At 41.2% G+C, this 18,103-nt stretch overlaps 1 protein-coding gene across 2 annotated transcripts in view; it reads left to right on the forward strand.

Annotated features, from left to right (window-relative positions):
• The window catches only part of CRABP1 (cellular retinoic acid binding protein 1), a 39,862-nt gene that overhangs the window by 16,548 nt on the left and 5,211 nt on the right, over positions 1–18,103 (forward strand). Inside the window, exons 2-4 of one of the 2 annotated variants that reach the window (XM_053988554.1) lie at positions 10,162–10,244; positions 10,643–10,821; positions 13,507–13,620. In XM_053988554.1, the coding sequence (XP_053844529.1) occupies positions 10,175–10,244; positions 10,643–10,821; positions 13,507–13,620 (363 nt within the window). In that variant the 5' untranslated portion in view covers positions 10,162–10,174. Of the gene's footprint in view, positions 1–9,998; positions 10,245–10,642; positions 10,822–13,506; positions 13,621–18,103 lie in introns of those variants that run through there. The other variant, XM_053988553.1, reaches the window with a different exon arrangement.

The raw sequence follows: 18,103 nt of genomic DNA on the forward strand, positions 1-18,103 counted from the left end.
GAGCTCTAGCTGCCCTTACACACTATTTATATTGCAGTTTTGGTACACATTTAGAATCAGGACACCATGCTGTAGATCTTTTTTTCCAGTTTACTAGTGGGTTTTTTTACCTCCTGCAAGGTACTGAGGGTTTTTAGTTCTTGCCTCAGAAGGCATACATTGCATACAACTTCAGTTAGAATCCCACATAGGTAGTCAGCTATCAGTCTGTCTTTTCAGTGTATCACTTATCCTTCCTGCTCCCGTCTCACTTTGCATTGCTGTTGTGAGTCTGTTTGTATTTAACGTGGTGGCCCACCTACTCTTCTTGTCACATGTAATTAGTGTCACAGCATCCAGAGGAATGAATGACATTTTGGAGCTGACAGCACAGACTGCTTCCCTCATCAGGATCATACAATATTACTGGTCAAATACTTCACCTATTTCTTGCCTACCCTTTTCCAAGGCTGGGGACTGCATGTGAAAGGTGTGCCAGCTGAACTGGGCACAGAGGTAATTTCAGATGTGGCAGAGAATGGCTTAAGCCACTAATACATTACATGTATTTGTGGGGTTTCTTCCTCCCCAGACTGACTCGTGGTGGGGCACACTATGTATGTAGCCAGTGTCACACCCCTCACTGCATGTGAGTATGGTAAAACCAAGCCTTTAGAACTGTCAGATAAAACAGAATTTGAAACCTTTAGCCAGCAGCAAACTATTCTGTCACAGTCATTAGTCTAAAAAGCATGGAAGCACATTAGAGATTGTTATGAAAGTATATTCTGTCTAATCACAGCTACAGGCAGTGTCTTTCCGAAGCAAGAAATAAATCATCAGAATGAAGGTCCTATTTAACAGCAGAAAGTAAGGGGTCTGTTTATCTTCAAAGAGGTGGTAAACTCTTTTTTTTTTTTTTTCATTATTATAATTGTTCTAATGAGTGAAGTGTTTCATTATTAAGTCCATGATATTTAGCCCACATCCCAAAGGCAAATACTGCTTCTAGAACTGGGACATCTCAAAATCGTAAGCAGCAAGGTATTGTTCTTTTGCAGGGAGGTTTGTTTTATTTGAGAAGACCAACAAACCTGTCATGTGTATAACACAGACAAAGATAATTCTAGCTTGTGTGTCCTTGTGTGCTGGCCTGGAGAGTGAGTCCATTGTGGCTGAAACAAGGTGCTGAATCCTATCCAGTTCTTAGTTCCCTCCTTTGATCAAGGCTTCTGCTCCTCAGTTTCTTGCTTTGCAGGTACAGCTCCCATATGTGGCACTTGGAAGCAGAGGTATTTGGTATCCCATAGGCTGCTTAGGCATTCTGCCACCTGTGCCACACTTGTGCTACACCTATGCCACAGTCTGCTGAAATCTGTAACAGATCAAGTCCTTACTGGACAGTGAGTTCAGATTCCTGGAGCACAAGAAGCTCCTGAATACAGTTTCATTGCCTTGTCACTATTCACTATTCCTGCTGTTTTAGATCACAGACAGCCCTCCCAGTAAGCTTGCTCCTGATACCGGAACTTGTCTTTGTTCACAAAAGTAGCCTCCATTACTCTTTAAGTTGGTTGGTCTGTCTTTTCATTACTACAGCTGATCATGGAATTTCAGAAACAAAACAAAAAAAAAAAAAGTTAGAGAGACCCCCATTCTAAGTCAGTGATATTGTGAGCAGAACCCCTCCTGTTCCAGAAAGCAAGATGCATTCATCTTAGTGGCTTGTCATAGCTCATTAAACAAAATCAAAATTAATCAATATACCACGATTTCTTCATTGACAGCTATGATAATCTGAATTTGTGTCTCTGACATGTGGGCTCAGTTTCTCTTTGGAGATTCTGCTTAGGCTTGTAGCCTTCATTTTAGCAGAGATTTAACAGCTTGGGTCCCAGATATGCACACTGATTTGTTTCTACCGAGAAAATAGCATTCACCATTATTTATGAATGGAAAAATGTAGACAGAATTACATCCATAGCATATGACATAATGGGGACTTTAATCTTGGGAGAGCCTCTTAAATGCAACGTTAGAGAACAGTGTGTTGTTGAAAAAGATGAGTGTTGTCTGCAGTCATCGGCCCTTTTATGATTTAGGTCTGGTTGTTTACATGGAACTATTAAATTTTTTTCTTTAGTTGTAGACTATTGCTTTAAAAGTCTGCATGTAATGGCATTTCTGCTTTTATAAACTATCTGCCCAGTGACAAACACTCTAAATTTTATAAAAACCAATGCCTTTCTTTTTGTCTTTTCTGAAGGGAGAATCTCTTGTATGGCTGGAAAGCCATAGCCATCTGACAGTCTGGTGGCAGAAATTGAGTTCAGATGAGGAGAGTGCTCTTTATTCAGTGACCCACAGTAATTAATGGTAAAAAGGAAGTGTTTAACTTTTTGCTCTAGAAATTTGTGGTTTAGGATTGCTGTTTAGGTTTCTGGCATGGAAAGATGTTGCTGTTCTTTACAAAATAAACCAATACTACAGTAAAATAAAAATTTTAATATCCCTGCAGCTTCACTGTGGTACTTTTTTTTTTTTGTCAGCTCTTCTGAAAAGTAAAGAGATTTCATCATCACAACCAAGTGTAAAGTTTAGCAATTCCCTTTTAACAGTGTACCTTATGTAATGAACTTTCTATTTGTCACCTTTTCTAAAAACACCCTCCTGGAATTCAACTGCAGTATTTCACCTAGCCTTACTTTGAGAGCTGATGTCTCGAAATTACTCGACATAGCATCCTGTCCCTCTCCCATGTCTTCCCTGTTAACATTGCTGACGGGAGATGCTCGCAGGAAGCCGCTGAAGGCTGAGTGCATCTGGGACGCAGATGGAGGAGCTCGGGGGCAGGGACACGGAGCGCGCCCTGCTCTAGGTGGTGCTGCTGGCAGGAGCTGCAGCCTCCTCCGGCAGCCCGTGCACTTACTGCCGTCACCTTTCAAACACGAGGGGCTCGAACAGGTTTTAAAATGTGGAGAATTGATTGCCGAGATTATTAGCTTTTTAATGGCCTCTTGTGAGGGAGGGGCTCTTGGGAAAAATGAGACAAATGCTGTAGAAAAATGACTTATTTGTACTAATGGGATGCATGGACATCGTCTGCTGTTACTGAGAGAGCTGGAGCCCATAGTAATATGCCCCTGTGTCTTGGCTAGAATGTCTTTTTTTTCCAGGATGTATTATGCAAGGATATTGTGGATCCTAAATTCTAAACTTAGAAGCCTAATTACAGCATCTTCTTTTGAGAAATTTGTTCACACTTTCCAAATTTGATTGCTTTCAGCTGTTCACCGAAGTGTATAGTGAGGGACATAAGTAAAAATATTGCAGTTCATAGGGATGCTGAGTACCTTCTCTTTTGACTGACATTAGTTCAAATTATTATTAATTCTGAAGGATGAGGTTCTTTTATTTAGATGCCTCATGATATAGTTTGCTACAAATGTCATCATCCAAGTTTGAAAACTCTGGCCATAATCACTTAGGCCCTGAGAGATGACCCCTCTAATTTTAATAGGCGAGGAAGTGGCTTGGGTTATCTTGATGCTTTCCAGATAATGTTTAGACAAAGAATGTCTGCATTATTCTTTTTCAGTCTGAAATCTGCAGATCTAGTACTAGAGAGGAAGCCTGGAAAACAATGACCTCCTTGTCAGGGACTCTGGTTTCGGTTGGGAATGGTCACTTGGCCTGTTCAGTTAATAAGCCCCAGAAACCTTCTGAATTAGAAAGAGCAAAGGATGTTAGTTTAGAAGGTCAGAGGGTTAACAACAGAAAGAGCAGTTGTACTCAAGGTCATTTTCTGAGCAAAGTTTAGCAGGACAAAGCAAAGCTGGGAGAAGAATTGACAGGAGTAAGAGCACCTACAGCTTACGTATTTCTAGACCTCATCTTCTCAAAGAATAAATTGTCATGTCTTCCTTGAAACTAGTACAGTTATAGCTGTTTGTATTGGTAAGAACTAGCTCAAATGCTTAGACTTATTGCTTCGAAATAAGCTGATGAAAAGCCTTTCAAAGACATTTGGAATTTTAAATTGAATTAATGGATAAGATCCTTATTTCCTGGTTCTAATTTATGTGGAATGCTAAATACTCTGTTTTGTTAGGAAAGAGAAAATAAAGTTTCTTCATCTTTTTTTTTTTTGTCTGCCAGATGTAGTGGAAAGCTTTTGAATTTAACACATACACAAAGGTCAGGGCACCAGAGTAAAACCTCCGGTTGTGCAAATGGCACGGCCTCTATAGCTTCAGGACATGGCCCTGTTGGGAGTTCAGTCCAGACCTAAATGAGAATATATTCCTTTGAATTCACTCATTCTTCTTCTGGACATTTGGTAAAAATACCGTGGTCCTCCATCCCTGGAGACGAAGGTCCTTTAAGAATCTCTAATGACCACACATCAGCTCAGTCCATCTGCCTGCCTAAGTCAATCTTAATAGACCTGCATTGTCTTCAGAGAGCTGACACAGTTTGATTACTTTTCTATTGACAGCTACGGCTTTATTAATGCCTTTTGTTCAAGAAAAGGAGAATTGCTGGGTTCCTGCAAGCCTCTATGAAAATCCCTGGTTTTAAATGTCGTGGTAACCCCTTAATGAAAAAGAGACAACTCTTCTGCATGAGTAATGATAGGGAGCATTTCCAATTTAACAACTTCAGCAATGTCACAGCCTGAAATAGCAAAGCAAGGCCGTGACAGAGAGCACTGCTCTCACTTTTCTAGTATTGTTCAGATTTTTGTAGTGACCACATGGGGAAACTACCAGACAAAGCTCAAAGGAAAAGCTGGGTTTTAAGAGCAGTTTTTTCAACACCTCTACCCTGTGCCTGACTGAAGCACACATTTGGAGGCATCAAATAAATACATCCTATGAGTTATTTCCTTAAAAGCCTCTGATAGGGGAACAGGAACTTTGCTCCTGACTTTTGGACGTACCTATGAAGGACTCTTTGGCTTGGAGCTGGCTTGATTTTGTCTCCTGGAGATTTATGTAGACCAGTGTATCCCAATCTCGGGAGGCTAGGAAGCTCCTGCCTCAGGTCCTCTACTCTCCTGGCTTAGTCCTTGTCTTAGGTTGCCTGTGAGCAGGTGCAGTAACTCGACTGCTTAAAGAGATGTTCGTTGCCTTGTCTGAAATGAAGGTACTGTGCTGAAGGGGAACACTCCCAAAATTAGTCAAATCAGTCTGAATAGCTTCCTTCAGCTAAAGAAAAGGAAAGTTGAGGAAAGAGAAAAGAATGCTAATGTCTTGTTTGCTAGTTTGTAAAAAAACCTATTGGGACTTTCCACGACCTTCTTCATTCAGAGAGCCATCCTTGACTAAGAGTTCCACAAAAAAAAAAAAAAAATCCATTAAAACATGTGTAATGCTTTTCAGAGAGGATGACTTTCACCTCAGGCCATGGATTCTGAAATCAATAAATCCTTGGTTTAGTTTTTTCTTTCTGAATTACATTGTTTTGCCCAATAAAACAGAAAGCTCTCTGTAATCATGTGAATAGACTTTTTCCCTTCCTGTTCATCCAATACTGTATTTTAAAATTGGCAGATTGTTAATGTTGCTTCTAAGCTGTCACTTTCTGCCATGTTGCTTTGTCTGAACCAGAGGGGCTTGGGGATTGATGACTCCCTTTCAGCTGCCAAGCCACAGGCAGAATCTGACTTTCAGGAGGCAGGAATTGTTCAAGGCAGCTGGTGGTAGCTGGGCAATTTGGTCAGAAGGTAATGTCACTTACATTCCTCACACTCTCAGTCAATGCCCAAATTTGTTACGTTACAAATGCTCAAGTGTATGTTAAAAGGTCCAGCTACTGAAAATCTATATTGGATGTTGGTTGTTCAGTATGGCCCTTCCATAAAATTATTTAACAGTTTGTAAGTCGTTTTCCAAAACAGTGTTCTAAACTAATTTATATTACAGACAGAACATTAGTCTGAGATGGAGTGATCTTGATTTTCCTCTTTCCTGATGTTTGTGGCTTTATTCTGGTCCTGGCCCAGGGAAACACACCCATGAGCACCTTTAAAGCCCAGTTCATGGTGATTGTGTTACTACTTTGCTACTATGCATTGCTGGATCAGGATCAAGTTGCTCAGCAGTCTGCAGAATTAATGCCCAAGTGAAATGACAGTCAAACTCCCTTTGTTTTCAGAGTCAGAGAAGAAAATGTTACTTTAGTTAAGGAAACAATTCTCAATCTTATTGTATCCTTGTAGCACATCAGAAGATAGAGCGGGTGGCCAACTAAAAGCCTGATTGTGGGAAAGAACACAGATTAACTAGTTCCCTGTGAAAGGGAATATTACAGGGAAGGAATTAAGATAATCATATCTGTTTTTCTTACTGATCATAAAACCGGCAAAAACTTTACTGTTTGGCCCTAACAATGCAAGAATTCAGTTACTTTCCTATTAGTTAGGTCTCAAAAACCAAAAGGATAGCTTGGCATTGGAAATCCCTCTAGCATTTCAGCTTGGGAATAGTCAGTATTCTTTCAACTTAATAAGGATGCAGTAGAATATACGGTGCAACACAGCAGAAATGCACACATCATATTACATTTCACCAGTTGTCATGCTAGGGGCCCATTGTAAATTAATTTGGCAGATAAATTTATGATGGCAATTTGCCTTCCAGTTGTACAATTTATTCATGTCAGAAATAATTTATTATATTGCCCCTTAAACCAATATTTTCTTTTTTTTGTTTTTCTTCCTGGGGAACCACCTTAGTAAATAAAATCTATTGTTTACCCTGAGCCTTGTGTGACTTCACAGTGGTCAGTCAATAACCTCAAGGGGATAGTTTTGGTCACATTACTGGTCACTTACTTGTGTAGATGATGGAGTACCCTGGTCCCATCTGCACCTATATTACTTTCCTTTGTCTTAGAGGCACTGTTGGAAAGATTAATTAGGTACATCTGTAGGAAAGGATCAGCCTTAAAGGATTCAGGTAAATAAAATAAATGCCAATGGGAAAAAGTGCTGAGGGGCATGTTTTGAAAATCAAACTGTTTTTCATAACATTAATGGGGAAACTACATACAGAAGGAGATTGAAAGAAAAGTAAAACTGTCATTTAGTCTGAGTTATTTCAGCGTGACCTGATAAAGATCTCCTATTGCTGCTGTGGTAGGAAAAAGGATCTATGAAGTGCACCATGCAATGGGATTACAATCCACAATGTTTTCATGAAACACTAAACGAAAAAACAGAAAGATCAATTTTTTCACTGAGCTTTGGCTGTCTTAAAGGACATAAATACTAGAGATGTTTTGCTTTTAAACTTTTGTTGGAGCAAAGTTATGTTCCTCTTGACTTTGGAGTTTAACTTCTAAATTAATTAGTAAAGCCAGAGAAACATGAAGGCTTATTTTTGAGAACAAGAGGAAAACAATAAATTATTTAAAAGAGAAGCAGCATGCAGAAAGGATACAAAAAGAAGTGTAACTCAAAGATTAAGGGGGAAATGACTGTTGGTGATCAGTTCAACTACTGTGTGTACGTGAAGAACTATGGGTGAGAGGAAAGTCATTGGCTCTGGAAATGCACGTGCTTGTCTCCTGCCCATGCTGGCAAGAGTGGACCCTCACTCTCAGAGGGGAGCAACTCCTTCTGGGGTTGAACTTTGAAGTCTAATTCTGAACAGTTGCTTAGCCTGCATTACGCAGTGATGGAAAGAGAGAAACTGCCTCTGTATGAATAAGGTCTGGATCTGAACACATTGCCACAGAGAGGCAGTTAGATACTCTAGAGTGTAACTGGGTTTCTGCTTTAGAAGCTGCATTGTATAGGCAGAACAGTGCCTCGTGGTATTTAAGTAAGATTATAACGTAAATAAAAATGTAATTCAAGCACTCTATATTTAGGATGAATAGCTCAATGTGCTGCCATTGCAGAATAGAGCCTTTATTGACTGAAGGCACTTCTTCCTTCCTGCCTGATGCACTTTCTAGATGAAGGGTATTTTGAAGGCTCCCTCCTGGTCCTCGTGGAATAGGTCAATGGCCACAGTGCAACACCTAGAACACGCATCCTACATCTTAGAGACATTCCCTCAGGTCACATCTGCTGGAATAGTTCTTGCTTGTATCAGTGGCTCAGCAAACAGAAGAGCTTGAATGGTCCTTTAAAGAATAAATTGTCCTTCCTTAAAATCTTCTGAGCTGATTTGTTTTCTCATGTAGAGATAGGAGTTCCCATCTGGTTTATGCTGCTCATACTCATTGTCATAGTTAGCTAAGGACTTTGTCCTGCAAGGAGTGAGCCATAACACTTCCACGGGGCTCCAGGTATGCACATTCTGCAGGATTCTGGAAGCAAAGCATGTAGCATGTTTTCAGTAGTGCATTTGGGAAGTTGAAACTGAGGGTCTGAGCAGGGTTTTTCTTCAGCGTTTCATACAATATACAGGCTTGGTACGTGTTTGTTGGGACTCCAGCCTTACATTTGAAAATCTTAAACCTACTTGCAATAGGAAATTGTTTGTGCATCTTTCTTTTTTTTTCAAAAGTGTTTTTCTTTGAGGCGATTTGAAATTTTAAACAAAGTATTTCAGATGGAGATTAATTTAATGTCATTTACTAAAACAACTGAAGGATACTTCACGCTCTGGTTTTTGTTTTGGGTTTGTATTGCTCAGTTTCTCTTTTTAGAGAACCCCTGTTATTGAAAACATATATTCTTCTCTGAAATGTTCATTTCCTGGAAGAAAACCAGATTTTTAATCAAAATGTTTCCGTCAAAGAGCTATGCCAGGTCTCCAGGGTGTTCTTCTGGAAAGGCAGAAACAAAAATAAGTAGAAAAAGAGTGACAATCAACAGACAAGTACTTGGTTCTTACTCAGGTGAAGTTCTGCCTGGAATAAAAAATGAGAGCAAATTTCAGCATATATAGTATCCTGCCTAACATGCTAAATTAACTCCCAGAACTATTCATTTTCCAGGAGTAAACACATTTTATACACAAGTAACCTACGCATTCATTTTACAGAATGTAACAAGTGAAGAATGATTGTGAGTGTACCATGAAGTTGGTTCAGTAAAGCTTTTCCTATAATTAAAATACATCTGGCTCTGTTCTGAGTGGGAGATCACAGGCCTCTGAATGTTTTGACTATTTCCTTATGCACAACAGCAGCAGAAAAACTCCATATGCCTTAACCTTTCAAATTCTGTTCCACTTTATCATGTGGATAAATCAGCTGCAATAAAGAACTTCAATCTAGCATCTTTGACCTGAAACCGAGGGATTCAAAGGAAAGACAATGGAAATGGTCATGGGAAGCATGAGGGGCTCAGAAGAGCAGTCTAATCTTCAGCACACTGGTGCTAATTTAAGTAAGTGTGAAATAACTTGCTGTGTTTCTCCATAAAAGCTTGTGACCGCCACGGGCACTGTTCTTCCTGCTGCCGGTTCTGCACCTACATGTTCCTGCTGCCAGCAGTGCCAGAGAGCACTGGGAATGCTGAATGCTTGGCCGTGGTGGGGAATGCTTTAGCTGCTGTGCCTCTCTTTGTCCTTCACCCTTCTCGAAGGGGAGACTCGGCTCAGGGCAGTGACAGCTTCCTTACAACAGTTCCCTATCCTGGAAAGGGTTCTGCTCCCTGCCACCCCTGGGACCTGCTGGCTGTCCCCGTGAGCAGTGCTGGGGGCAGGCTGGCACCTGGGAGGCCCGTGCCTGCGGGGGCTCGGGGCTCGGTGTGATGGGCTGCTGTGCCTCGGACCTGCCGTGGTGGGGTCAGCCCAGCGTGAGCCTGGGGAGATTGGCGCCTGGTTGGACAGCCCTGCCTTCCTTGCCTGCCTCGGGGGCTTTTCATCAAGTCCTCACTGTCCACCTCATTTGTGGGACAAGTGACAATCAGGCTCTCGTTCTTGGGCAGCCCCAGGAGGGGCAGCTGTGGAGCCTGCAAGACAGGCGACAAACGGTGATGGATGGAGAGGGCAGGAAGGATGGATGGATGGATGGATGGATGGATGGATGGATGGATGGATGGCCATGACTGCGAGGGGGCTGGCTGGCTGGCGGTGTGATGCTGGCCCGAGGGAAGGGGTGGGGGGCCGGGTGGGTGTGCCCGGCTCTCCCTGCCTCTGCCGCCGCGGTCCGCCCCACTCACAAGGTGCCTGAGCCGGAGAGCGAGCAGCAGCGCCGCGTCCCCTCCGCCCTCCGCAGCGCCCGCCCCGCCATGCCCAACTTCGCAGGCACTTGGAAGATGAGGAGCAGCGAGAATTTCGACGAGCTGCTCAAGGCGCTGGGTGAGTGCCGGGGGAGCCGGGCAGCGGGTCGTGTCCCGCGGGAGGGGACGCGGGACGGCGGCTGCAGCCGCGCTCCGGTGCCCGGTGTCTCCCGGGGGAGCTCCGTGCGTCGGCCGCGGGCAGCAGAGGCTCCCGCCGGTGCGGGGCACGGCTCAGAGCCCTGCCCGGGGAGCCGGGCTGCCGCTGGCCCGGCGTTCTGCCGCAGGGGTCTCGGCGAGAGCCCGCGTGTGCCGGCCGAGCGGAGCCTGCCGGAGCGCCGCCGCTCCCGAGCTGTGCCGCGGGGCTGCGCGCCCTGCCCCGGCCTCTGGCCCCGCTCCGCGCTCCGGGTGATGCTCGGCGAGGTCAGCCCAGGGCACGGCTGGCGACTTCAAGCTCTGCTTCCTCCCTGCTTCGCCCAGGTGTCAACGCCATGCTCAGGAAAGTGGCGGTGGCAGCCGCCTCCAAGCCCCATGTGGAGATCCGCCAGGACGGGGACCAGTTCTACATCAAAACTTCCACCACTGTCCGCACCACTGAGATCAACTTCAAAATCGGGGAAAGCTTTGAGGAGGAGACGGTGGATGGACGCAAGTGCAGGGTAGGAGGAGAGATGGGGCGTATGTGTGGGGGGTGTGTGTGTTGCCGAGTTCTTTTCAGATGGGACAAGCACATCTGCTGCTCGTGAACCCAGACGGTGGCATTGCTGCCCTCCACCCTCTCCTTGAAGCACTCCTGGGGGTTCTGGATGGTCGCCACTTCTCTTGTCCCTCTTTTGGGACAAAACTGAAATCTCAAGGCAACAGGACATTGCAGGTCCCGAAAGCAGAGTTCAGGTGTCTGGTTTCCAGCTTGACAGGGTTTAGTTCTTCTCTTTTTGCTTCCCTCTCCCCTGAAGACCTCAGCTGCAGTGAAAGCTCTCCCCAGCTTCTGTCCCTGACACAAAAAAAAAAAAAAAATGGTGGAGCAAGAGAGACCTCAAGAGTCAGGATTTAGTGCACAGATCTGACATAGCTTTTGTCCTAGATTGAATCAGATGAGCTCTCAAGCAGGACCACAGACTGTTGGTTGGTTGGGGCTGAAAGCCTCTTTGACACCCCTGCCAAGTGCATATGTCCAGTTTACTGATAGATAGCTGTTTAACAGTGTAAGACAGGCTTTCAGCAGGTATTATACCATCAGTTACACCATCCCCTTGAGCAGAAGTGCGTTAGAGGGCATTCACTGGAGTGTTTTGGGCTTGATTCTGTGTGTGAGACCCTGCTCCTCTACCTTTGTAACCACTTCTGTGGCCGTGGAGGGGGATTTAAGTCGGCAGCATCTGACACCAGGTTCTGGCTGGTGTAGATATGTGGGATCTGAGATTTGGGGAACTGGGCTGTGGTCATAGCTGCCTTTTGAAAACCATTATTGGAGGCATGTGTTAGTTATGCTTTCTTCAGACAGTTTACTCTCATAATTATAAAGAAGTATATATAAGTATATATAAAACTCTTATAAAAGAGGTACCAACAAAGATTCTCAGAAGGTAGTCTCAAATGAGGATCCAGTATTAAAGGTATCCAGTGTTGGTGAAATAATGTACATTCCAAAATATGATCTCTCCTAATTCTTGGGTCAGCTTTTGAGACCATTTTTGTCACTAAAAATTGAGAACTTACTGTCTTCAGTGCAATTGCTGTCAGCATAAATTTATGAAAAAGGAAGCAGATTCTGGGAATCGGGAATATTTAGAACATCCACTTGCTCTCTAGGATGAGTTATCATATATTTAACACTTTGTCCAGGAAATGTTGCAGGCTTTGTTAATTTATCTTGTTCAACAAAAGTGTCTTCATGCATTATGCATATACAATAAATGTGACCCGCTGCCTAGAGAAGGATTTGTTGCTGCAGATGGAAAAACAATAACTGTGGCTGTAACCTATGAAAATTGGAAAAACCTGAAAGAAATGGATTTTGTGAAGAAGTAAATTTTTTCCATGTGTTGTGAAATTATTTATAGTCCACTCTCAGGAATATGTTCTGCTGCTGTGTGTATATAACCAAGATGTGGCCACAGAGCAGAAACTGACAGATAATAAAAAATTACTCCAGAATGTAGTTTGCAGTATCTGGCAAAACTGCTGACTGGTGATAGATTTTGATACTTTATGGGATGGAGGGTTTTGTACTGCCAACTAACTTGATCCATTGTTTGTGCAGACAAAGACAGCATCATATATGGTTGTACTTCAAGGCACAGCTTCTATAACTGCCATTTGAGATGGCTTGTTGGTTTATAAAATCTATTGTTTTGAAAAATATTTAAAAAGTACAGAGCTAATTTTAAATCAAAGTAAAGGGATTTTCCCCTCGGAAAGTCTGGGAACTGTTAACTTGAATTTAGGCATACATATGCACACACACACACGTGTATATGTACATGTATATAATCACAGACTAATAAATGTCTCCCCTGTGTAGTTATAAAGTGATAGCTTGAACATTCATTACAGGGCATCCTTCTGCACAGCTGTTCCATTGCACTGTGCAGTAACAGTTCAGTGCTCGAGTGAAAAGCAACAGAGTCAGGGCTTGCCTGTTTGTGAAAGTTTAACAAAATCCTGTCGTTTTGGGTTCTTTTATTTTTTAGTGGTTTCATAGTCGTTATTCAAATGCTTTGAAAAATGCCCAAGGGTATTTCAATTTCCAGGCTCATAACCTTAAGAAAGTAATGTCACAAACAATTGAATTCTGACAACGTTTTTTAAATTTAGCTGTGATTTATTCTAGTTTGTTAGCTCAGTATGTTTAATACACAGTTAACTTGGCACAGTGCCGTTGAGCAGGAAAGATTGTAAGTGACAAATATCACATTACGTATGACTACATGATATATGCAGTTGTTTATGCTTTTACTCTTAGGGGACTTTGTAGTGACAAATAATATGTCAGATCAAATCATATGTGTACAAAGACGCTTGGGACTGTAGATGCTACATTAGCATGTTCCTAAATTACACTTTCCAACACCAAGCATTTGATGGAAACTGAGTGTCCTCACACTGAAAAGACACATTTGCAATTACTTTGTTACTAATATATTCCTCTTTCCAAAATGCCCCATCACACCTTAATTTTTATTTCACCACTTTCCACTGATTACTTTTTTCCTCTGCCTTTGGCTATCTATGTGGTGCTCCTTTAGTGGAGCAATTATTCTCACTACTGCTCATTGTTGTCTCTGTCTTATGCTGCTGGAGAATATAATTAATGTATTTCCTAATGGTTTTCTTGCCTGCAGAGTTTGGCCACTTGGGAGAACGAAAACAAGATCTACTGCAAACAAACTCTTATTGAGGGAGATGGTCCCAAAACATACTGGACTCGAGAATTAGCTAATGATGAGCTGATTTTGGTAAGAAACTTGAACTCCCTCAATACGTGCACCATATTAACAGTTGGGTTTTTTTTTTTTTTTGTAGTAGTATGAGCTATTATTTTTCCCTACTTAAATCCATCTGGAAGACTACCATTTTTATAATCCTCTACCTAACAATTAATATATTGCTTTTTTTCCCTTTTTTTTTTTTTTAATGGATATATATGCATATTCTGACTTGCATTTGATTGTTAAAACTTTAACCATACTAGTACTGGTAGAATAATCACAAGTTGGCCACTTCTGCTCTGTAAATTCACAACATCATCAAAGAATTTGCTTGATTTATTGCAGATTTTCTCTGGTGAGATCAAGGCATTTGACCTCATTTCTGGAGAATCTTCTTTTTAGGCATGTGCATAATACTGCTTCTTATCCATGGTCACATGGCATATAGCAGGAAAGATATGCATGTTGTGAGTATGTTCTAATCCCTCCTGTTTCTGAAAAACATGTCATTTCCTCCCACATCTCTGCCACCTTCCCCAGTTCCCTGATCACCTTCAAGTCAGACTGAGAATTGCCTCCATGAGGTTCATAGAAATACAGAGCCTTGCACATTTGCTGCCAGGCAATATCCCCCCAGTGGTGTGTGAGCTTCCATCTGGCAGCAGTGTGACTGTAGGCATTCTGAGCAGCACGTCTGGCTGTGCCCACCCTCAGTCACACAGGGTCTGTTTATTCAGATTGTCCTTACTTCTGTCAGAGTTCTCTTTGCTGCATCTTTCCTCAGTAGTCACTCCATATTAATTTGGATAATGCAGTATCTGCAGCTGAGTAAAGACACAGTAGCACAGTTCAGCTCGAGGTCAGAATCATTTTATTGCACATGTTCTAACTAGTGAATTCTGGATAAATAGTTGATTAGACTGTTATGCCTCATCAGTTTGGACATGGAAGACAGGCTCCTGGAGTGGTGGGTAAGAAAACATCAAAGCAGGGAGGATTTATTTCTAACTATCACACTAACTAAACCTCTGCACTTCAAAAAACAAACAGCCTCCCCAGTGTTTCTCTAAAGTAGATAGAGTTCTGTTTTTAAGATTGTATCTGAAACAAAAACAGGACCCAAACCTATCCAAGCATAAACAAAAAGCTTCTAAGGTGTTAATATTATTCCAGACATCTTGGAACTGTTCACCCACATGAGGACATGTGCAGTTAGTGAAATCACACTGGTTTCTAACGAATGAATACTCCAATGCTGCATAATTTCTTTTGATTCAACCGCTGGAATTCTTTATATTATCACAAAACTTTAGGAGGCAAAGTACTTTGATGTCTGCTTTGCATCTTTAGATGAAATGCAGTGGACAAAATATTCTCAACTAGAACTTTTCCAGCTTTCTAACAATACATTTCTGTAGTTTATTATTTAAGCAACAAGCTGATGAGGCAGCTGTTAAATAAAGTGCACTGCTCCGAACAAAGCAAGAAAGCCGCTCATAATACAATTGCCTCTTGCCAGCAGCAACGTGAACTTACCCTGCTGGGGAGGAACAATGAACTTAGATAAGAAACCAGAGGGATTCAAAGATTTAAAGCCATCTCACCTTTTTTCTTGTTTAATACAGTTGAACTTTCGTGAATTAATTATTTTTCCAATTAGGATATAAATTATAAGAACTTGCTTCTTATTAACGTATTTCCTTTCATAGGAACTCAGAACTTTCAATAAGTTGATTTCCTGGTTAATTTCCTTGCAATTATAATATACATATTTTTTTTAATCTGTGTATGTGTAGATTCAACTTCCAGTCATTACATGTTGTGTATAAAAGAACCTAAATAATATGCCTAGAATTTGTTATTGCAAATACTTCTCTTAATACCAGATCAAACCACCTCTTAGAAGAACTCTCTGGTTGTGAAGCTAAACCACTGGAATACCTCGAGTCTTTCAATGTAAAGAAAGCTTTCATTGAATCATTATTTGAGTGCTTTTTTAACCCTGTCCAATTTATCAATTTCCTTCTTAAACTAAGAAAACCAGAATGGCATGTACTGTTTTGCTAGCAATCTAGCACCTGATGTTATGGTGATTTCCTCTCCCTACGCTTATCCAAAATGATCCTGATTTATAACACAAAGCTTTGGTAACTCTTTTATGGTCTCCATTTCCCCAGACCGATCCCCTTCCCGACTCAGGCAAGCTGGAATTACGTTCATTGGTTGCAATGTGTGGTTTTACTGTGGCCATTATGAAAATCTGGTATTTGTTTCCAAGTGATCCAGATCATTCTCTCTGCATTTTTACTATTCAATATGAAATACAGTTTCATTCTCCTACCTCTTTGAGCATAGTGACCTCTTTTGCTTTATTAAATATTATGACAATAATTCGTCCTCAGGACAAGCATTTTCAAGCCTTCATGACATTTGATGGGACTGAATGTACAGACCTTTTAAATACGTGGGTTGATGTTCAAGATCCGACAGCCGAAAGCTCAGCAATGAGGTGTTTCTGGGAGTAATGGTGGTGTGAGACCTCTGGTCCTTTGCAGAAGCTGAAATGACCCTTCTGGGAAAAAAAAAAAAAAAAAAAAAAAAGAAAAAAGCTGAAAATTAACCCTTTTGGGAGACAACAAAAGGTTCTACTGTTTGGAGAGAGACAGAAGAGGATAAGCGACATTTTCTTATCGGTGGTCCCTAATTTTAAAGCCCCAGAACATTCCTTCAGAGAATTGAGCTTTAGAAGCTGAACTATTTGAAGGGATTGGCTGAGGTGTGTTCAGCAGCTCTAAAAGGGAACAAGGTAGGAATAAGAGCCCTCAGTGAGAAGACTCTATTGCTCTCTTGCCTCTCCACTGTATTTGGGTTTTTCATCACTCCAGTGAGCAAAGATTCAACATTAGATTATTTTATTTTATGCTTGGCAAATTTCCTTGGATCTGAGTCTGCAAACCCCCACTTATATCTTACTTCAAAACCAAGATTACAATGAGAAGAAGAGATCTCTGTATTCTTCTTCTTCTTCTTCTTCTTCTTCTTCTTCTTCTTCTTCTTCTTCTTCTTCTTCTTCTTCTTCTAAAGCCCCTCTTCAGTAACCAACCACTTTAAAATGTTTGTGTGTAACAGATTCAACTTAAATTGATTTCTTAGAGCTTTCTTAGGGATCTGTAGGACCTGAAATATATTCTCATTCAGTTTTGCTGTCCATATTGCTCCAAATATTTAACAATTCCCGTCTTCACACTTCTTAAATCTCCCTGCTTACCTAAGAAATGTTTTCTGTTCCTTTGCTCTCTCTGATGTGCTTCAGTAAGGCTCTGCTTCTGTTTCTCTATCACAAAAAAATATTTCAAGAAGTCTTGAGACTCCTTATTCACTATTATATGCAGTTGCAGAAGAAATCAAGAAAAGTCATACCCAGTTTGAGTTGCAAGAAAGAATGTAAACTGTGTTAGACTGAGGCATGAATTGAAGAAAGGCTTGGGGTAACAGGCAGGGGGTAAGAAATTAGTTTTACTCTGTTAGTAATGGCTCCATAAATGTTGGAGCTTTGCCACATAATTTTGATCTAAAATACTACATTGCTTAGGAGATCCATTTGATTATGGTATTTTTCCTAGTGTAAGGGTATATTTTTTTCTCCAACACAGCATATTAAACAAAATGCATTTATTAGCCCATATAATAAAAAAAATCAGTGTTTAATTGCCATGACTACCACAGAGCTAAAATAGAAACCATATTACTCTATAATTATCAATCTTTCTTGCATCCTGGCAGAAGAATTCCTTATGTTCTTCAAAGATATTTCTTTGGAGTAAAATGATGGTCTTGCAAGTAACATCATGTCCTCTGGTACACAGATGCTGAGAACACACTATTTAGTTAGCAAAGGTCTTCTTTACCTTCAGCTGCCTTCAGTTCTCCTTAGCTCCTTGCAGCATGGAGAAAAAAATTGCTCTTATTAGTAGATAAATAATATTTGGCTCATACAATGACAGATGTAGGCCTGAAGTCCTGTTAGAAAAAGAATTCTTTCAGCCAAGGGAGGGAAGGAGGATCAAGTTCTGCTTTATAAAAAGATGGTCTGAAAATTAGAACATTGATCTAAAACTAGAACATTGCAACATCTTTTATCAAAGCTGTTTATTCTAATCTCATCTGATGCACTTGCTGGGATTTCAGCACTGCATTTTTAGAATTACTGAACAATGTAGATAAAAATTACATGGAATGTGCAAGCAAGGGAGGGTGCAAAGGGTAGTTCCCCACCGAAGTCCACATTTATTTGTCTTGACTGTATCTTTACATTGTATTGTACTTTAGGATTATAATGCATACACAGAGTCAGGATATCTGTATTTGCAACTCTACATTCATAACGTTTACTTGGATTAGCATTTGAGCAATCAAAATCGGAATATAACACAAAAAATAATATATTTCTTTTATTTGTTTGAAAATTTTGACCTGGAATTAAGTGCCTTTTCTTCCCTTTATTATACTC

This window comes from Vidua macroura, chromosome 12 (genome assembly GCF_024509145.1).
Source record: "Vidua macroura isolate BioBank_ID:100142 chromosome 12, ASM2450914v1, whole genome shotgun sequence".
In the NCBI taxonomy this organism is placed as follows: domain Eukaryota; kingdom Metazoa; phylum Chordata; class Aves; order Passeriformes; family Viduidae; genus Vidua; species Vidua macroura.